The sequence below is a fragment of the Zosterops lateralis genome, assembly GCF_965231275.1.
Source record: "Zosterops lateralis genome assembly, chromosome: 7".
In the NCBI taxonomy this organism is placed as follows: domain Eukaryota; kingdom Metazoa; phylum Chordata; class Aves; order Passeriformes; family Zosteropidae; genus Zosterops; species Zosterops lateralis.
The window spans coordinates 34,459,129-34,481,423 of record NC_139767.1 but is presented as its reverse complement, the minus strand read 5'-3'; the positions used below and the strand labels follow the sequence as shown (position 1 = coordinate 34,481,423).

The 22,295-nt window shown below is 41.5% G+C and overlaps 1 protein-coding gene across 2 annotated transcripts in view; it reads right to left on the bottom strand.

Moving 5' to 3' along the window:
• Positions 1 to 22,295, bottom strand: part of KYNU (kynureninase) — a 58,481-nt gene that overhangs the window by 26,076 nt on the left and 10,110 nt on the right. For both annotated transcript variants that reach the window (XM_083864767.1, XM_083864766.1), the window contains exons 3-8: positions 22,089 to 22,209; positions 15,310 to 15,392; positions 9,586 to 9,647; positions 8,201 to 8,272; positions 6,655 to 6,729; positions 5,167 to 5,313 (exon numbers count right to left, since the gene is read on the bottom strand). In XM_083864767.1, the coding sequence (XP_083720893.1) occupies positions 5,167 to 5,313; positions 6,655 to 6,729; positions 8,201 to 8,272; positions 9,586 to 9,647; positions 15,310 to 15,392; positions 22,089 to 22,209 (560 nt within the window). The remainder of the gene's footprint in view (positions 1 to 5,166; positions 5,314 to 6,654; positions 6,730 to 8,200; positions 8,273 to 9,585; positions 9,648 to 15,309; positions 15,393 to 22,088; positions 22,210 to 22,295) is intronic.

The following is a 22,295-nucleotide window of genomic DNA, read 5'->3' as shown; positions in this document are numbered from 1 at the left end:
CATTTTGCTTTTAAAACACAAACAGCTTGCTTGCAAGCAGCAGGGTAGGAATAAGAGTGAGAGCACAGGCTTCAGAAAAATCAACGGCCAATAATAAAACAAAGGGATTTTTTTTTTTAAGTATCTCCTGCTGTTTCTTGCATGGAGGGAGTCTTAGCTAAATTATTTAAGAAGTACTTTGGTATATTTAATCTTCTGTATATATTAATTTGTACAGGGCAGCATTTTAAGAAGACGCGACATATTAATTCTAATGGAGATGTTTGTGAAGTTATCAGCTTGAAAAGTTTGCCCAAAACGATGGGAAGAAATCTCACTGCCATAGCATTTGCATGATCTAAATGTTGGAACTAAAGTCCCAATAAATAGCTGTGGTGGCTTGATTTCACAGGGACACACAGAACTGAGTTAAGACAAATCAACTGAAATGGTGAAGCTAATGCAGAGAGGCTGGGGCAGGCTGAATTCCAATGGGAATGCTCTCATTCAGGGATAAAATGGCTTTGGATCAGAGAAATAAGCTACAGCAAACTAAAGCCAATTGCCAGTGAATGAGGAGGTTCTTGTAGGGTTTTAAGGTATTAACTTCGAAACTTCAGTTGACTGGATTTAAACCTTAACAGGTACACACATCCCACACAAACTTTTAGAAGCAATTCTATGACAGATTATCTGGCTTCAGTAGAAACCAGGAATAACACAATGAGAATCTTGCAGAATGTGTGTGTCTGGCTGTACATGAACAAAACTGAAATAAATTTTGTAAAAAATAAAGGAAGTTGCTCATAAAGAAAAATCATGTAAGAAATTTAATTTTCTATAAATCGTGTGCCAAAACCAGCCATCCTTTCCCTGTCAGTACATCACATACTCTATTAAAAAATCGTGTTTAACCACACCATTTCAAATTATGAAAATATAGTAGATGGGAGGTAGGAGGAGACACCTTGGGGCAGTTGGATGCCCTCACAGTAATGAGATTCCATAACCACATACACTCTTGCAACCTTGACATGGACAAACTTTCTTGGGCACTGGCAGTGGCTCCAATAGATCGAACCCACAGCAGGCTCAGAGCCCACAAGAAGGAAGATCATTGCCATAACACCCATGGGTGAAGCTCCTGAACTCCTTCAGCTGCTCCCCACCACTTTGAAATTGGTTGGCAGATCCTACTGGGCACTGTTGAAGGATATTGAGGCACAGCCTGGAAATTCGGGTTCGGCGCTGGCAGCGCTCCCGCATCGTCTCAGAAACGCCCACTCGCACCAGTTTGCTCGAGTCATCATCTGCAAGATGGGTTGTGCTGGTTTGCTTTCCCAGGGAGGTGTCTGGCACTTGAGTCACACAAACAGCAAATGTTTAGCCACACAGATTGCATGGGAAAAGTAAAACAAACTGAAGCAGCTCTCCCTGCACAAGCCACGAAGAACCAGGACTGCGTGGGAACGGCGCTTCCCCAGACTCGGGGGGAAAACAGAGCTCTCCATCTGCTCCGGGCAAAGGACAGGACATGTGCTCTCCCCCTGCCTCTTCCCTTTTATTCTAACATCTAAAAGTCATTTCTGCAAAGTGTCTGGGTAGCTGCTGATAACCAGCAGGTAACAACTCAGCATGGACAATGACATTTGGAGAGAGGGAGAGAAATGACAGCTTCATGCCAGCAAAGCTGGGACATTTAGAAAGAGAGACAGGAAAAGAAATGAAGATGAAGGATCTTAAAGCTCTTCCTACTGGGACTCAAGAGATTAAAATATTTTACATAACGGCACAGAGTCGGTGGAAAGTAAAATATAACTTATGAAATGAAAATTGTATTTGAAAGGTAGACTCCTAAAAGTCAGCCATTTCTTCACTTGTAGAAGAATAAAACAACTCAGCCTCCTCCATCCTCTAGAGCAAGCTTGAAAGTATGAACCAAGGAACACTGTTACATCCTCCTCAGCCTGCTGATGAGTCTCTTGCACAATACGTAGTAATTTCGATTTATCTGAGAGACCTTAGATGGAAAAATAGCCTGAGGTAATTTTTCAAGCTTAATTTAGTTCATTTAATATTTAATGACTTAATGAAGCTGTCTATGTGCAGAGCTTTCACTCTGGGAGGAATCTTAATGTACGCAGAGAACTTAGGAAATTGGCTTAAAAAATGTAAAAGGAAATCAGTAACTTAATTCATAAATGATTGACCTCAAGAATCCTAGGACATTTTCCAGGCCTCCAGAGCTCACAGCTCAAATCTCTAGCCAAGCCCTGATAGGGCACAACACTGTGGGACTTTATTTCGATTGTACATTAAAAGAATTATTAAGACCATCTGTGTAGGACTTTTCTCGCTGACATACTGGATGACAAGTGATTTTTTTTTTCCTCTCTTCTTCTCAAATGACATTTTCACCTTGTGTTTTCCCCTTCTGACTCGTTTGCTTGTCAGCTCTCCCCAGCCTATCTTCTGCTCAGGAGTGCAGGGTCATTCGCTAACCTTCATCCCTGGGAAGGAGAACCTTGCATTTTTGCTATAAATGTGACTTTTCAGTCTTATTTGCTTTTAAAAGGACCTTCAGCCTATCTGTGGCAATATGTTTGACTAGAAGACAATACTGGATTCATCAGGTCCAGAAGCTCTTGAAAGAGATATGGTCTGTAAGTCCAATTAAACCCATAGATGCTAATGACTCTGCTTCAGCAGTTCTTTTAGTTTTCCACTAATCCACCAGCAGCTCCTAACCCCAGCTCTGGCCTGTGAGAAGAGGAGAGGAGCCAACTCTTTTGAAAACCCCACATTTCAGGCATTTTGATAACCAGAAGCCCTGAGTCCAAGATAAGCAGCAGGGAGCTGAAATGCTTCTCTTACCAACAGAAACTCCTCATGAATCAAGGGTTTTGTGGCTGTTCAAGTAAATATTTGTCATAAGCAGATGTTGGAGTGTGGTGTAACAGTTTGTTACATAGAGGGTTTGTATAAACATAAAAACATCACTTAACCCGGGGGCAGAATCTGTAAGGACACTGAGCTGAGTGTATCTGACAGGAGGGAAATAAAACCACGGCTGGCTCATGCTTTTCAAGCCTTAAGGGTACTCAAAGAGTCCTTCAGGTTGAATTAATTCTGCTTTTTCAGTATACTAATGATATTTTAGTTCACGAATCTACCTGGATCTCAATCCTGCACACTCGAACCACAAAGACACTAGAAATTCAGTTGGGTGGGTTTGTTTTTTTTCTCTCTCTTGAAACATCTGTGGAAGAAGAGATTATTGTCTACATTATGTCATTTCTAACAGGCATTCAGATGGAAACAGGCCTTTGACATCTACCTGTTCCTGCTGGAATGCTGAATTGCTGTCACGAATTGCTCTCCTCTTCAGGAACATGATACAGTCTCTGGGTAAAGTGTGTGATGTTTTTGTGTGTATCTCTGTGGAAGCCCATACCCCTGAGTTAATATTATTATTCTTTGCCCTGCCTTGCAGAAATTTTAATCTTTCTCCACCAAGTCCTGATGATCTCCTCAGATTTTATAAACATCATATCCATTTTCCCTCTATGTAATAAGCTGTGAGTGACTACTCTCTCCCAGAACACCACTTTGGGGCAGTTTAGAGCTATCAGTGAAACCACATCTCTTCCACATATCCAAGTCTGCAGCCCACAGCCCAGAGAGCATCTTTGGAGAGGTGGTAAAGAGACAGGTTCTTCTCAGGTTGCTCATCTTTATGGGAAGGAGGAAAGATTTCTCTCTCTGTTTCTCAGACACCTTTCAGACACATCACGGAGTGGTTTTCTGGGAAGCAGCACTGAAGACATGTAGGTGTTGGCAGCTGAAGGAAAGTTCTGCTGCCACCAGGAGAGAGAGAGAGAAGAGCAGTGGGTGGCATCATCTTGTTAATAACCTGTCTTCCCTTCCTAACGTTCCAGCACGGTGGAATTGTGATTTTTTTTTTCCTTTTTTTTTGTGGTCAGCAAAGTACTGGCAGACACTCCAGGAAAGCACAGTGATAGTGCTGCTTTTGGAGCTCCTACACAAACCCACTTCTCCTGCAGCTGACTCCCCACACTCCTTTTCACCCCGCTTTTCTATATCCATGTCAAAAGTTGGGTTTGTTTTGTACTGTTTTTAACGCTGGGTTTTAACGCCAGGTGCTGCTCTGTGAGAACATTCCCTTTTTATATCCCAGGGACCCTGCACCAGCTCTCACACCTGCTCTGCTCTCCCAGGGGGGACTTTACCATCTCTTGCCATCAGCATAACTTATGCCCCGACGTCCAGAAAAAATTCCACTGCCAAACCCAGAGCTACAGGAGATGTATAGAGTGCTGTGAGGTAGGAACCTCTCCAGAGAGTTAAACCATTAAATATAAAGAGTTAGCTGCTTTGCCAAAAAAATCCAGTGATACTAAATAAGTTTACCCTTCAGTGGTTTAATCTTGTATGAGATAAGGGGCATCCAGTAAAAGGCTGCCATGGTGGAAAGTCTGGTGACCTCCCGTTGATAAGACAACTTAATTAAAAACTATTTTCTCCTGGATTCCGAAGGCAATTGAGAGATGGTTAAAGAGTTTTACAGCTATGTCCATAGAACACACTGCCTGCAAGCTCTGAAGGCTGAGTCATCACTAAAATGCACTCATCTGGTGATGTTGATGTGCTCCACATTGTGCCTGTCTCCGGAAAACTCATCAGTGGAGTGTGAGAAGTGCTGGCTCCGTGGGGAGCTCACCTCCCTGGTTAAGGGGGGAAAAATCTGCCACAGCACGGCTACAGGAAAGGATGAAAATCGTGAAAGTCTGCTGAAAAAGCTCAGAAATCTTACACAAACTTTACAAGACAGATTAGAGCTGTGATTGCCTCCTCCTCCTCCTTCACTGAGGCTCTGGGTATTCTACCCTTCAAGAAAAGCCATGTCAAAGTTAATACCCATGAATTACCTTTTCCAAATAGTTTAACATTCATCTGCCTGAAAGATTGCTCCCACAGGGCTATTTCTTCATGCAGCACACAGTCCCCAAAGGGTCTGGGCACAAAGTGCTTTTACATTTTACCAGAGACCTACAAATTCCCTGTTTTGTTCCACAAAAGAACTTCAGAATAAATGACATTAAAATATTTTACAGAGAAAACTGATCTAAAATTGGCATGGAAAGGACACATCTGGAGCAGCCCTACCTTTTTTTGGCCAGCCTTTGTTATTTTAGGCATGTCAAACAACTGTCCCGTGTAGTACTGCACCCCACCGAGCAGAATGACAGCAACAGAGTCCCCTTCCTTCTCAATTACAGCCAGGATATCTTCAGTCCTCAAGGTCTCCTCCCCCTAAAACAAAGTTAAAGCACACATTTTTACATCAACTCTGGCAGTATTGACATTGTCATTCCTTATTCCATAATCTATATTTTACCACGAGCCAGGCTGCTTGCATAAGGAGATCAAAAGCAAACCCTTGTCTTGGTAATGATATACAAAGGTAGTGCTAGGAAGTAGCCTGTGAGCAAGTAACCTCAAAAAAAAAATAATCTTTAGCAAGTGAATCTTGGAGGTGCCTGTTATAAAAAGCCTGTTCACTTCATGCTCTAACATGCTTCATACTCTAATATTTCTGACAGTTTTAATTTACAGTCAAAAATTCCTGGTGCAGACAGAATATCTAATGATTTTTAAGTGGCATCTGAAATTTGTGACACCCACAAGATTTGAAAGTTGTCGATCAGTTTCGCTCTGTACTTTTCTGATAAACTTGGTATCCCACAGGAAGCTATTATAAACCTGCCATATTCATATTTCAAAAACAATGTCTCACATCATCAAAAGTACAAAAATCCCCAAACCTGTGGTCATTAAATATAGAAGAATTTCAACCACAAGGAAAAAAAAAAATCAACCTCATTTTTGATTCTTTACAGGAAAATTACTTCCCCATCCTCCTCCTGTCTTCCTAGCAAGGGAACTTGTAAAACATACCACCACCTAGGGATCAATTAGGCAGTGAAAACCTAGAATTGAATTAGACTTGTTACTGAAAAAAGCTTGGGCAAGATGGTTGAATTGCGAGGCACTGTTATTATCTCAACAATCTCTGCAAATCTATCAAGCGTTCAGGAGTGGGCTCTTTACTCACAAGATGACTCAGATTTCAGAAGCAAAAGGTCACCCTTGGTTTATAGTTAGGTGACAAAGTTCTTAATGCTGCAGAAGTGAAGCGAGGCAGCCTTTCAAATTAATCTGAATTGCATATTACCCAGAGCAGACCTTTCCCTCAGCCCGTGCTGATGCAGACACAGTGGTGCTCGTGTTATGGCAATCTCTTACCTCAGGACATTCAAAGGACATTGGGCATTCTCAATATTTTGCAGGTGACTCAGGATGCTGCCAGGTTTTTTTGGTTTGGTTTGGTTTGGTTTTTTTTTTTTGAAACAAGATAAATAGAGAAAATGGCTTTTTTGTAGTTGTTGTTCTGGGAAAACCAGCTATTGGATCAGCAATTATAAAATGGGGTTTAATGTCAAAAATATACACTGAAACTAATTTTACCTAGATTTTAATAAACACAGATTACAGCTCCTGCACTAGAATATTTGAGAGTAAATGCCTGCTTCCACATGAAACGTGTTTCTGCCCTTGGTGGCAACAAGCAGAAGGGACAGGTTCCTCACCAACCTGCCGTGGCTGCAGCAGGACCATGTTTTTCTCCACATCCAGCCCATGCAGTCGGAGCTGGGACTCCATGGCATACTGGAAGAGAATTCCATGCAGACAACATTAACACAAACACATGATAAACAACTACGAGGAAGAAAAGGGCAAACACATCAGAACTTGACAAAGGTGTTAGGATGCCTTGCCTTTCACTAAAAGCAATGCTTGAAAGCATAATCCAACTCCACTGAGAATTCCACACATTTCCTTTGGACTGAAAAAGACCTGAATTTAATTCTTGAGAGAGACTGCAAGGGCAAAGTCAAAGCCTGAATCCTTCGGGATAAATCCATGGAGCAGAGTGAGGGTGGAGATGGGGCCCTGAGCAACCTGGTTCAGTGGGTGCCATTCCTGCCCAAGGCAGGGGGGTGGGAACATGATGATCCTGAAGTCCTTTCCAACCTAAACCACTCCATGGCTCTGTGGTGTGATGGATGCACTTGAGCAGAGGGCAGAAAGCCAAACCTTCAGGGATAACAGCCAAGGAGGACTGAGTATCCCTCCTCCAGGAGCCCTGGGTACCCACATGTCCTGCTGCCAACACAAACCAGGTTTGGCCAGCACAGACATCCTGCCCCGTGACATTCTCGCCTCTTCTATTTCCTGCACAGCTGGAAGGAAATAAGAGCTTTAAATGCTCAAGCCATTTTAAAAAAATCCTATCTGCCGATTTTATCGATAAATAATGGTCCTGGAGATCAAATAACAATCATCAAATAACAGTGTAAAAGAGTTAAAATTTCACTACAGGAACTGAAGCGATGGCAGTTGCAGAGATTATTACTGAAGTGCCATAGAAATTTAAGAGGATGGAGAGCAAATGTACAAGTGCACGTGGAACAAATGTGGGATTAATCTGAACATTACTTAGAATAAAAGCAATTTGAGGTGTATACATCTGTGCCAGCATCTTCAGCACAAATAAACCTGTTAGTAGCTCGAGTCACTTTTATTGCACCTTAGAGATCAAATTTGTTATCAGTTCCCAGTGCTGATGATAAAGTAGCGGTGGCCCACAAACCCAAAGATTAATTTGCTCAAAACTCTGATGCACGGGCTATTGTCTCTTATTTTATAGCAGACAAATTATGTTTGAACTAGTAATCTAAAGTGCTAAGAACAAACATTTCCATCTCTGTCTGGGGGGATATAAGTGTTAATGTTGTGAGTTTGTATTGATTTGGTTTCATAAAGTAAAACAGCAACAGGAATTAATAAAACATTTACAACTTTAGTTGATTCAGGCCAGTAGTTTGCTCAATGTCTTTGAAAAGACTAATAAATCAATGCACCCATTCATTCTTTTCCTCATGTAACACTTCTTATTTGAACAAAAGGAATAAAGCTACGATCTGTAAAATATGCTGAGCTCAAAGGCTTCTGACAGATTTTTTTATTGTAATGTTACTTGGACAAGATGAGCTAATAAATATTCAAATCATACTACTTATATTCTTTGGAAAAATATGATTAATAATAAAAATATGGTGAAATATTAATTTCTTACATGGTCAGAGGGAAAGGCTTTTGCTTCTAGAAGAATTTTATACCGTCTTGGAGTAGGTTTAAAGAAAGATAGCTGTAAAGGAAAAAAAAAAAAGAAAGAAATATTGAAATTTATCTAAGCAGAGATGAGAAAGATGCTCCCAGCATGTAACCTAATAAAGAACTGCTTTACTTTCAGGCAGAGAATCCTCCAGAAATTACAAATATTTCTTTGTCTATATAACATTTATCAAAGTAGCAAAGTGTTATAATACTGTATTTCACATATCCATAACAAAGGCCACCAAAACCCAGCAGTGAAAACCTGCACTTGCAGGAATCAATGGCAAAGCTTTGACTGCTGCCAGGGAAGCTGGGATTTCACCCAGCTCCATCCAGCAATCAAACGCAGCGGCTGAAGAACAGCAGGCAGTGAATAAGAATTAGATTTCAATCCCCACCCTAAAACTTCAGTTCTAGAATCATCCCTTACTGCAAAACAAGGCTGACCAAAGACTTGATCTCAGCATCTCCATGTGGGTGGTCTTTTATTAGTTCCAGACCACCTTGCCAGGAGGACTAGGAAGACTTACAAGCCCTCCTCAAGTCAGCTTGGGTTACACAACCCTCTGCTGTGTACTCGAGAAATTCACACCTAATTCAGGGCAGAGCAGCCCCGCGAATTGGAATGTACCGAGCCCCACCTTGCCCTGCTCCAGGATTATTAATTTTAAAAAGGTCAGAGACAGAGGAGCAGATCCAAGTGATAAACCTTGTTGTGAGAACCATGCAAAGCCAAGCTTCACATCTGTGCTCAGCTGAATCAAATCTTTGGAAATACTGGAGAACCAGAGACAGGCTTTATGCAGCCACAGGAACACCTGAGAGTAAATAAGACACATTTATGGTCTCTATGGCATGCAAATCAAAATGCTTTTGCACATTTTAGGCACCTATAAAATAGCATAATTTTAAGTGTCATCTCTTGTATGCAGCTGCATTTTAAGCTTGGCTGATAGAACAGCTTAGCCTTGCTCACAGTTGAGCTCCTGTTTCCTTAACTTTGAAATTTGGTGTTGGAACTGAAATTTGAGAACTTACTTGTAAATGTTTCTTAAATAATAAGATTTCCTCTGGCAACTGACATACAACACATGTGAGAACAACTCAAATTTCCCCTACAGAGTCCTTGAAAATACAGAGTCCTTGAAAATATTTCTCTGTCCAGCTTTCCTGCTTGAGTCAGGCCAGGTCTTACACTTACATTATTCAAGATACAACTCCCAAGGCTTAAAAACCTAACTGTCACTCTGTGAGGCCCTCAGAAAACACTTTGCTTACACACACACAAAGCAAGGAGAAAAATACTTGTCAACACAAGATAAAATATGCATCATAAAGACATACCATCAGAAGGTGCAAGTTAACAGTCAGCCCATTCATTAAGGCTATTTCTTGTCTTTTGGCCCCTGAAATAATAAAAAAGATAAAAAGTTTGAAAAATGGTTGGAGTTTTTCTTTAAAATTTCAGAGAAATATAGAACAGTGGTGAGAAAGCAAAAGCATGAATTCAGTCAATGTCTCTTCAAAGCCCAGAAAGGAAATAAACGTTTGAGGTGTCATCAGAGTGAAATAAAAAGATTTCTTGTCTGACTCTCAACACTGCACTGGAAGGGAAATATTTATTTTTTCAGGTCAGACACAGAAAACAAAAAAACAATGAAATATTTCCATTTCCCAGAAAACCACCAGTGGATTTATTATCTTGAATACCTCAGACAAGTGAGGTCACAAAGACTATATGTAAAGCAAGACTTGAAGACCTATTTTTGTCAGAAGTTCATCTGCAACACAAGTGAGAAAACATACTGAGATAATCATCTGTTGTAAGTGGTTACTGTAATATCAAGATAAATCTCATCCCTAATTAAAAAATGAAATAAGCAAAATTGACCTATTGGATATAACAGACCATTATTAATGTAGCAGCTTCACAAGAAGCCATACCCGCATTACTCCAAGGAGGATAATAACAGATGCCTTTGGACAACAGCTAATCACAGGCAGAGCTAATTAGTAACAACTAATTGTTGTGAGCAAGTATTTAGTAAGAAATTCTCCAGCATTTGTCAAGCCCTGTGAAAGGTTTTAGTCCGGACAGGGAATTGTGTATTGGGCAGGGTGGCACCAAGATATGGAGAAAATCAATTCCTGTTTCCTTCTGGTCTGCTTGGTGTCTGTTGTTGAAAAGCAGAAATTCATCCCTGAGACAAATCAATACCTTGAGAGTGTTCTTCAGGTGGGAGATGTGCTCATGCACCTTGTCCTGATCCTCACAGATTCACCAGACTTGGAGAGAAGGTGTGAGAGGGAGGAATGAAGGGAAGTGCAAGTGGGCAGGGAGGGCAACAGCCACTTTGGGAATCGATAAAGTGGAAGGAAAAGATGATTGGGGGATACAAAAGGGCAAGGAGAGCCACAAGAAAAGGAAAGCTGAATCTTGAATTTCTCCAGTCCCTGCCTTGGGGACACTGACACACTGGCATAGTATCCTAAACAGTTTAAATTCACAGACTGAGTGCTTTGTCAGCCTAGGAGAAAAGATATAACCATGAGTTCAACCCAAAACAGGCAAATATGGCCAAACAACATGGAAATCTCTAATTATAATTCATTCATACATTCCTCCCATCAGGCCTCAGCTTCTGCCAGCACAGGAAAAGCCCAGCACCCTTCTCATGGAGGTGTTCAAGGACATTTCCACGTGTTGCTGAAATCTCCAGGTTTTGGACAGAAGGATTTGGAGAACAGGTGTCAGTGGCTGGGAATGATCAGTCCAGGGGATGAGCCACAACAAAAAACAGTTGTCATGAATAAGCCCCCTCCTCCTTCAGACACCAGGAGCATCATCAAGTTTGTGGAAAGAAATATATGAAGGACTAGTTCTTCATAGGGAAAAATAAGCTTTTTTTTTCTTCACTTGAACTCCTCTTCTTTGCTTTCTTTTCTTCCCTCTGGTAGCATTGCACCTGCAGGCTCCATGCTGCTGGAAGAGGTCACCTTGGGGTTGTTCTATTGCAGATCCAGGAGACAGCTAGAGAGAGTGATTGCAGCTCAAAACAGTATTATTTGCAGTCTTAATATTTCTATGGAACTCTTGAGGCTGAAAAAAGGGACAGGATCAAGAAATGGTATTTGTCCCTCTGCTCCTTCTGTGCATTCTGTGGCTTTCACAGCAAATTCTGCACAAGCAAGCCTCTGCCTGCTGTACTGATTCTGTATAAAACAAATGGTTAACCTGTAGATCACTTCTAGCTGCATGCTAGCATCCCAAATTAAATATGACACTACATTTGTCATGTAAGTCTTGGTCCTCCGTAAATTATATATTTATTAAAAGCCTTCCATTATTGAATTTCATGCCCACAAAACAAACCTCATCCATGTCATTGGGAAACTGTTATCCTTTATAACCTGCGCTGCATTTCGGAAAACAACCTTTCCATGATCCAATTAACCTATTACAATATTCAAAGACCCGGCACACGGGAGACAAAATTATGTTTGCCTTCCTTATTTCCTAACTTTATACCGAATCTCCAGGACAGGCTAAAACCTGTATGTTCTGGGTGATAAATCTCCTCTTTAATAAAAGGAAGCAGCGTTTGCAAAGTACAACTTCAGAGACAATTATGATTGTGTTAGGCAGACACTGCCATCCTTCTCCTCCCTGACTGCTGGGGAAGTCTGATCCTCGGTGGAGCGAGCAAAAAGCATGTTGTAAAATGATTGGGAAAAGGCTAAGGGCCCCAATTTCGAAAACATTTTGGTTATTTCAAATAATCCTTATCACTCAAAGTCACTCCAAATCTGCTCAGCGCTCAGTCTTCCCTCAACAGAGACCCGGCCGAGCACGTCGAGCGGCAGCAGCCACACAGTTAATCTTGTTCCATCAGAAGGTGATCCTGCCAAGGTTGTAATGTTTTAATAAAGTCTGGTAGGAGAAGCAGAGATTGCCTTCACTGCCTTTTGCCACTTGGTGTGAGAGCAGGAAAAAAAAAAATCTTTGGCCTCCACTGACCTTGACTCTTCATTTCACGATGTATTTACTACTGTAACTTTCATTGAACAAGAAAATGTGACTGCGTTTAATAAGCAAGGTGCTCGTGCACTATAAACCATTAAGCAGACAAAGGTGTTTTACAGTCTTTGGTCCATTCCTGAATAAATCTCATCAAAGAGTTTTACTTTCTACCACTGCTTAGCGGGGAGAAATGACAATTCTTCCTCCTCCTCCTCCTCCTCCGTAACATGTTCAATACTGAATAAAAAACACAGTAAAATTCTCTTATTGTTCCGACATTAAAGTCAATAGGCAAGTAAATTCAGAATTCATTCAGCTACATGCTCATACATAATCAATATTATTTTCTGTTGGAAAATGGTACTTAAACATAAATTGTGAGGGTTGGAACTTTAAGATCCCTTCCAATCCAAACCATTTCATGAACCTGTGGAATACCACATTGAAAAGAACATTTTAACATAGCTTTTTATTCCCTCCATTTATCCTTTTAACCTCTTTGCCATTGCCTACAATTTTAAAAATTGGAATTTACTATGATACATCCATTATTTGGGAAATATTAATTCATCTGCATTCTAAGAATCATTCACCTGTGTCCTGAAAAAAAAGCCATGAGGGTATTTTCTAAACAAAACCCTGCACATAAATTTGAGGGCCTCATGTGAGCCTATACCACATTTTACAGTTTAATCAAACAAAGCCCCAAAAATTCTGGAGAACAGAATCCAAATCATGCCTTTTATCCTTGAGGAAAACAACAGGAAACACTTCCCAGGAAATCATTTTAAAAACAAAAGATTAAGTTAGTGTTAAGGTGACTTCATTCATATCTTTTATTGAAAATTTTAGAATATTTGTTGACCATGAAGAAAATTATAATAAGTTCATTGTGGTTAAGCCGTGGTGATGTAAAAGCTTTGGTGTCACATGGAGCCTGGTAAATAAAAGAAAAGTAAGGAGATGGAAGAGCAATTAGATGAAATTCAAGCAAAGCTCTCATTTCCATCTCCTTACACCTACAATGCATTGTGTAGTTAAATTAATATTAAAACAGAAACTTAGTTGGCAGCCTCGACAAGACAGATGGTTAAGGGTAAAAGGGGCCCAGCTCCATTCTCTGCTTTCTGCAGTGACTTTTAACCTGCAGCTGAGGCCAGGGGGACCCTGGCAGTGGCAGTGGCAGGAGGTCAGGGCTCAGCCTGCCACAGGGCTCCACATTCTGCAAACAAAGCAAACAGTCACAGAAGGGGATGCAGAGAAAGATGAAAACTCAGAAGCTTCCAGCTGTTCTTTGGGGAATCTTGGCTCTCTCTCTCCTGGTTATGTGAGGAACACCAGTGGTCTTACTCTGATTACTAATTTGGGTGCCTGGGAATATGACAGAAGAGAAATTCTTGACTGCCTGCTTAGTTAAATTCAATGTTTCCAATTGAAAATTCCAAGTCACCTTTCACCAGCTGTCCACAGCTTCCTAGCTGTACCCTACCACAACAATAATATCCACTGGCCAAGGGAGTTGGGTCATACTGGAGAAACCCCTAAATCAGCTGTGTTCAGCATTTCAACACCCTCCACCCTTTTATATTTCCATATTTTTATGTTCTGTGTTGCTTAACAGATGAGGGTGCTGAGCTTGCCCTTGAATGTAATGCAAGCAAGAGAAGTCACTTCTCAGCCTCCTGAGCAACACCAGGTACAACAATGGCAACTTACAAAATCAGAACCCCCAATCTGCATGTTGGGATTTTTATTTCATTCTACAGATGGGATTTTTCTACATAGCCCCATGATGCCCAGTGTAGCCACGCTCATATTTATATTATCTCAGTGTTTACATCATGGATAGACCAACTACAACAATAATTTATTGCATTTGTTCTGCTCCAATAATAACACCCACTTATTTTAGCTATTTGGAAACTTCATAAAGAATTCACAGAGAGGGATTTTATTTATAAGTTTATAAATAAACTTGTCACGAAACATTCTTTAATGTCTCTGCTCCCAATTGTTCCAACACCATTTGCTTTTCTTGAAGGAGAAAACCCATAATTTTCTCATTGAACGCTTGTCTGCAGTTGGAGGAGGAATTACGATACAATATCTGGAATACAGTAGGTCAACACAAGGGTAATATTTTTCCTTAGTGATGGCACAAATGAATGCCTGATAATTCAGATCTGACAGTCACTATTGAGAGTTGCCTTCAACACCTACATTGAAATATGGGCCAGATCTCCCCAAAATCTACTAACCCAGCCTTGGCAACAGCTGGGAGGGTTGGGGAGAAAAAGACCTTGCCAAGATAATTTCTCTTCCCCTTTCAGAGACAACTCTGAAGGAAATCCCAGTGAAAGATTATATCAGCAACTACATGGAGTAAGAAGTGATAGAGGAAATTTGCATTCCCACTCAGCTGACTGCTTTCATGGAAAATTCACCAGGAGGAGTGTCCAGGGCTCCTCAATCTCTGGAATAACCAGAAGCATTTCTTGCCAAAGTCCTGCAGCACTGCAGGCTCCTCAAGGGGGACAGCAGGGTAATGGGAACTCATCAATAGCAGGTCCTGCCCCAATTATCTGCTCCATTGGCATAAGCAGCTCTCAGATATGAGTCTGGATTTAGTGGCAGGGAAAAGAGAAAAAGCAGAAAATGTCTAGATAGAAATAATTCATCAAAGGGGAAAGTTCATCATTTTACTTCTGGAAGAGTGACTGAGATTCTGTAATACCAAGTGCCCTTTAAAAGGGCTTCACGTGTTAGTCCAAGTGGTTTATGATGCTCCAAGAAACCCTCTGCTGCAATTAATTTCATGATATGCATATGGTCATACATTATCACACACATTCATCCCCTAAATCACTCTCAGCCTTAAAATAAAATGTTAGTCCACGCACAAGAAAAACTACTTTCCAAACATAAGAATAAAAGGAACTAAATTCTGCCTACAGAGTTTCAGGGGTTTTTTGAGTCTTAAAAGAAACCAAATTTGGTTTTATTTCTGGAGAAAGAAAGATGAATTTTGCCCTCCATGTCACACCTACCAACCAGCTCAGCCATCGGGTCCAGGATGCACTCGTCTGCCAAGGCCCATGGGCGCTGTCCATTGAAATGGCCATGGACACCTCTGGAAAGGAATGGGAAAATGATGAAAACGTGCTGTGTTCTATTTGGATCAGTTCTAAGAATCATATCTGATTTGCAGACTCCACATTTGGAGGTTGGATGAGGAGGATGAGACTTGCCTAAGCTGAGCACAACACTTTTCTCATACCATCAAACCTCAGAGCAAAGCCAATTTATTGGTTTATGACAGGATTTCAGTTGCTTGAAAATTATTTATTTTGGCCCACAAAACTCCTCTAGAAATTCCTCAGAATTAGAGGATAGCTTTTTCACAAGCCCCCTGGAAATGGCTGCATGGGCTCTGGAAGAGTCTGGGGACAGGAAAGCTGGGACAAGACGCCCCAGTGTGGGATGTCACCTGCTGTCCCAGGCTCACATCACTGCACAGACAGCAGAGCTCACCCCACAGACCTCCCCAACCTGCATTTCTGGCTGAGCATTAGATGATGCAGAGGATGATGGACTTAAATACTGCCTTGCTCCCAGACAGTGATATTTCTTGTCAGAAACAATTTCCATCCTCCTGCATCTCCTGTCTGAGCTCACCCTTTCTGCATAAACCAGAGGGTACTTCATGCAGGGGCAGGTGCTTCCCTGCATCAACAGATCTGCTTGCTAATTTTTATTGCTTCTCTTCTCCCTGAAAAAAAAATTGTTCTAGATCTCAATGTTCGTAAAGCTTTTTTTGTGTTGACAAAGGTTATTTTAAAACTTTATATTGCCAATTGCTCCCGTCTGCAGGGGATCATATGGTCACCTTAAACCCCAGTGTGCTGTTACTCTGAAGTGACATATATATAAATTCAGTTCTGGGTTGAGTGTTCTGAACTAAATTTTCCTTCAATTATGACAGAGAAGAAAACTTCTAAGGTAGCTAGCGTGCATGTATAAGTAAAAAGTTGCCTAGTTTCTTAAACATGCAGGGTGTAGAGTACAGATTTAAATGCAAATGGAAGCAGACTGAGAAAAGTAATAATGGTGCTAATCCAGGGAAACATTGCTCTGGGCTCCCATCTCACACTGGATGATTTTCATATTTGTTGAGCACCACGGGGTACTTGTGGAGTTGGAAACACTAGGCTGCATGAGGCTGAGTATAAAGCTGTTTCAAAATAAGGACAAAGCCAGTAGGAATCCAGGGAGAGCAAAAGACACCCTAAAAGCTTTGATGTGAGAAAAAAGGAAAAAATAAAGTAGTAAACCTTTTAAAGAAGAACTGGCCCACAACACTCACTCAAAATCACAGGGGGGCAGCTGGCAGATTAAGACATGAGAACGGAGGGTGCATGAGACACTACCCCATCCTCAAGGCTTTTTAAAATATAGGTTTTTCCCTATCCACCTCATACTTCCCCTTCTCAGGTAGAGTTTCATCCTGTCTCCCACAAAAATTACCTGGGTGTTTTACAGCCAAACCCTTTTTGATTTACTTGGGTCTAATTCACACCTCCTAAGGATATCTCCAAAAAAAAGAACTACAATCCTAAAGAATACGGGAGCTGCTGCTTTTAAAAAGCACAGTTGTGTATTTCCAAGCCTCTCAACCTTGCAAAACACCATTTAATTTTGGGCTAGGTTAGGTCAACAGCTGAAGGAGTGCACGGGTACAACTGAACATCTCTTACAGGTAAAATAACATCCCCATGCTCAACAAGTCCAATCCCACAGAGACAAGGAGGACCCTGCTCCTCAGACTGGATAAGGTCCTGGCAGAGCAGGAAACAGCAGGAAAGCTGACTGCTCTCCTCCATTTTAGAATTGCTCTCTGATGAGCCCTCGACAGCAGAGAGCAGGCAGTGTGAAATAACCCTCATTTACAAGAGCATTTCAGAGATGAGGAATAAAGGCGGTGCGTGGGGAGGGGAGAAAATGCTGTGAGGGGCAGGATTAGAGCTAAAATTTCCTCCCTTCTATCAGCCCACAAGGCAGCTGCACTCCCTGAAGACAGGGGTATATGTTTCACAAACAGCAAGACATTTATTGGTAATTTCCTGTCTTATTCTTAACTGTAGTATACTGATCAAGGGACTTTAGGATAATACAGACTGTTAAAACAAAACCCCCAAAGATTTTCAGTGGCTCCCAGCCGGAGGGAATCTGCGTTTCTGAAAGAGGATGGCAAACATAAGAAGATGGGAAAAATAAGTCCTAACTACCTATGGGATTCTCTTTCATTAGGTTTCCCTGATTTTATAGCCATTAGTGTCATCCTAATGGGAATTTACTAATGAAAGTTCTCTCCATCAGCACACAGGACTATCAAAATTTCTGAATAAATTTCCAAGTTATCATGGAAACAGTTGTGAGATTTTGGCCATGAGAATGCCTTATTTTGAGAGGAAAAACATGGACATTTAACCATATTGAAAGAAGGGAGAGGCAGCATTTATTATTATTCGTATTATTATTATTATGGCACAGCTTACAGCTTGCCTCCCTCTTGATGGCCAATATAAATGCCAAGAGACAAAAATTATTGCCTCTAAAATGGTAGTTAAAAGCATATTCTTGGACCCCTTTTTTTTTATTTTAATCACACGAAACTCTGTAGACTTTGCTGATGGCACAATACATCCTATTACACTTAGGTTGTAAAATTCTATGCTCTGCCTCAGAGAATTTATATCTCTGTATATTATGCCACCCCTCTCTCAGCTCTGGGAGGCACTGGGGGTAATAATCTTTAAGGACACAAGTGCAGTGCTCCTGGCATTCCCCTCATACATGGAGAGCCCTTTTTTTTCCCCTACTGCACCCTAGGTAGCAAAAGAGATTTAAATGGAGGTATCCATTTAACTTTACCCATCAAATCACAGAGCATCCAGACAAACAGATATTAACAGATATTTCTTCAACTTCTGTGAGAGTTTCTCGTTGTGCAAATTAATTTTTTTAGTCGGTTGCCATTTTATTTTCAATTTGGCAGGAAATCACAATGCCACGTTTTTATTCACTGAGGTCTGGTTGATTTAAAGCTTGCTAGGGGAGCTAGAAACACATTTTCTGAGATGATCCCAGGGTTTCAGAGGCGGTGAGAAAAGGAATTTAAATTAATTGCCATCTTCAGGAATCTTCTGCGCTCATCCAAATCTTGTTCAAGTGCAAATTTCCCTCTTGCTCCTTTGCCAAAAATGATGCAAGGTATTTAATGAGCCAGTACAGACTCTTAAGTTGGACCATGGTTTCAAGCAAAGAAACGGCCAACAAAAGGAAGATATATCAGAAAAAGAGAGAAAAAAATGTATAGACCAGAAGATTAAAGACAAAACTAAAAACCCAGGGCATTAACACAGGCATATGCAGCTCTACCACAGAACCTGCTGAAGGGCAGAGGAGTCCTGAGCATGGCAGGAGAGGTGAGGTTGTCAAACAGGGTTTGGCCATGCTGCACTCCTGTTTGCAGGGTTCTCATATCTTGCAGGATTAGTTGAGCACACAGAACCAGAGATACCTTCTGACTTGCTGAAAGAAGTGTTTGCTACTGCAGGCTTTACATTATAAAGCCGTCCTCAAACTAGGAGGTTGTTAATCTATTGTGTCCATGTCAGCCTCTTGCCAAGACTGCTGCAATGCTTAGAAGTGTATATATATATTTTATTCCTAGCTTCAATTTATTAATTCCATGTTTATATTTACAGTGCCAACATACTTTTCACATAAATGGTTCCTTCCCTCCCCTACATTGACACATCCACAGAGGACAATAATTTTTTCCTTTCAGTCTTAATTTTGCTCAACAACCCCAGTCCTCAAGACTTGCGTGCAGCAGGTTCCCCACTCCCCAGTCGCCCTGCCAGCCCTTCACATCAGCACAACTGGCTACAGCAGGCTCCCTTCTGCTTTAATTGTTCCACTTTAATGAGTTGTTCAGACGAGAGAGACATCGCCTGCTGCAGCGAGTATGCTCACACACAGTAATGATTCTATAAAATATTTTAATTACTTAACCGGCTCTGGCAGGGCAAAAGGGAAAACAAGGCACTGCAAAGCACCTCTTGGCCTTCCTCCAACTAAAAATGTCCCTTGAAGTTTGGACTTTTAAAAAGTTGGGTTATTGGCTAGTCCAGGTTAAACGTGAGGGAACAACTCTTCATCCCTTTTTGCCCCTCATTCAATAAATCTTGGGTTTAGCTGAAATCATAACTGAAAGATGAAGCCCCAAAAGGCTGCTTTTAAATCCATACTGAGAATGCCAGTGGCTTGGATTTATAATCCTGCTACATTAGCATAAGAAACAGAGGAATGAGGGATATGGAGAGGGAGGATACAAAACCAGAGAGGGTATGTGGGAGGCAGATGTAGGGTGGGAGCTGTAACCCACCACCAGGTAGAGTGGAGGTGGAAGAAAGGAGCTAAGTACTAAGAGGAAACAACAAGAAAGATGCTTTTCCATGCTTTTCTCTCCCAGCTCTTTGCCTAATGAGTTGCCATCCCTACTTGGAGACAAAGCTACAGCTCCCCTGCCCTTGACCAGCACTGGGTAATCTTCCTTTTCACTCTTCCCTTTAACCACGAGCAGTGAAAGCCATTTAAATAGACTCACAGCTCTTTGAGATGGGTCCCAAGACACAACAAACAGAAAATGCAATAAACCAATTTATAAGAAAGCCAGAATCTATACCATTGCTGACTTGATGGATGTACCTAATTTGCATGCCATTTCTTAGATTCTTGCTACTTATTTATCTAAGCCAGAGCCACTACATCCCACACTGCTGACACAACAGCCACTGAACAGCCTTCAGCTGGGAACAGCTGCCACTTTAGACTGGGTTTTGCTAAGCTGTCCTTGGTGACTGGAATAAAAGTAGTCATTTCTGTACCTTCAGTCACCTATTTCTTTGCATTCCCTTCACCACCTTCTCTAAGCACACATTGGTCTCCTCAAAATTAGCTTGATGGTACCCTGGCTGCTTCAGTTGCTTTAGGTTCAGTATTTTATCCTGTTTGTTTGTTGGGGTTTTGCTTAGGTGGTTCTTTGATTTTGTTTTGGTTTTAGTTTGTTTTTAAACTTTCTGATTTATTCTAGGTAAGGCTTTTGAGGCCAAGCAGTGTTTTTGGCAAACAGCGTTTCTAGTTTTGCTCCCTCTCTTGCTGTGGCTTGAAATCAATGTTCAGCCATATTTCCCCCTAGATACAGCTCCTGGAGGCACTTTTGATCTGAAGGAACACACTGCCCACCTTTTTCTTCCAGGCTTTTACAATCACTGAGGAAAAACCCATCCTTCACTGCAGCAAAGACAAACACAAGAACAGAAGTGAAAAAGGTACAGTGGAGCAGCTGAAATATGTTTGCAGTCCCAGTGCATCACTCTGAGAATGTTATCTGACTTCTGCCTTTTGAAGCAGCTCAGCTGTTTCCCTGACAAAGTGGGATAACAGCACAGAAATGGACAGGGTTGCAATTTTTTTTAAACAACTGGAGAAGCTGCATTGCTGTGCTGACTGAATAACCAGAAGGAAGGAGCTCTTCCCCAAGTTCCACTCATTCCCACTCATTCTCAGCCTCCTCACCTATAAGAATACAGGTGAAAAAGAGGAATCAATAAACCATATTGATGGGCTCCCAGCATTCATACATTTACAAGTGGAAGAGCAGCTACAGATTTCTCACATTTGCATTGAGAAGCCTCCATCTCCACCGTTCCTGCTGAAACAAGGCTGCCCACTTAGCAGAATTCATTTCTCCTCTTCTGCCTCTCCATATTTCCTCTGCTCTCTCACCATGAAATCACATCTGTTCCACTCATATCCTGCACCCTATAAAAGAGTTCATCTCTCGCCCAGCTCACTCACTCATCTGGATGTTATTTTCCTTTCCCACCTTCAGTTCCCTGTTTTTTACTCGTCATTTTCCTTACTCATCCCTGCTCCAGCTGCTCAGGCAGGTGCTGGAGATCTCAAAGCACAGACTCTTAATGGAAACAGAACATAATATTAAAAAACCTAAATAAAGAGGAAAAAAAAAAGCTTTTTCTTTCCCCTATGCATATTAAAAAGCTCCCCATTTGTTATGATAACAGTGTCCCTTTCCTGCAATGTGTTCTTTCATCCTGTCTCTTTTACATCAGGTTGGTTCAGCAGAGCTTGTTGCAATTCACACTCAGCTCCTTGCTGAGATGATACTGAGAAGACAGAAACGCTTCTTTCTAAATAAAATGAATGTGACAGGCAGAGACCTGGTTTAAAAGGAGCAAAAAACCTGCCAGCATGGGCAGCAGCACCACTTGCATTCGGTGCTGTTTCAAGGGGAGCTGCTTGTTGCAAGGCCTGCAGGGTGAATCACAAGCACTTAAAAACATTAATTAGAAAAATCACAGGGCCTGGAACCCCACCACATTCACCAGCAACCAAATAGGTTTGTGTGCCTTGTAGGAACACTGTTTATTTTAGTTTTAAACTGTTATTTTTAAACACTGCTGGGTGGGGAGGGTTAAACTGCACAAGTCCTGCAGGTGAACCAAGCAGAGCCGCCACACACAGCACAGGCTATCTGTGCTGAAAGGGTCTATTTGCCCGTTTTACTGCTGCTGCCTTTAAAAGAAATATAAACAGTGCTAGGGAAACACTGAGAGTGTTTTACTCCTGGGCTGCAGTACTTCTATTCTGCTGTTCAAGCAGTTCCAAGGAAGATCCCTAAATAAAATGCTCCTCTGCAGCACAGGTCAGCATCCAGCACACCCTGCAGGGTACTCACGTCCGAGCCCACTTGTCCAGCTCTTCATCCAAGTAGGTTTTAACTTTTCTTGGCTGCAGCCCAAGAGAATTCCCAACAAAGTACACGCAGCTCTCCTCTCCATCCACCAGGGTCAGGTCAGCTGGGGAGGGAAACCAGAGGAACAAAATGAACATGAATGTGAGCACAGGAGGGTCAGAGGTGTGGGAGTGAGGACAGGAGAGTCAG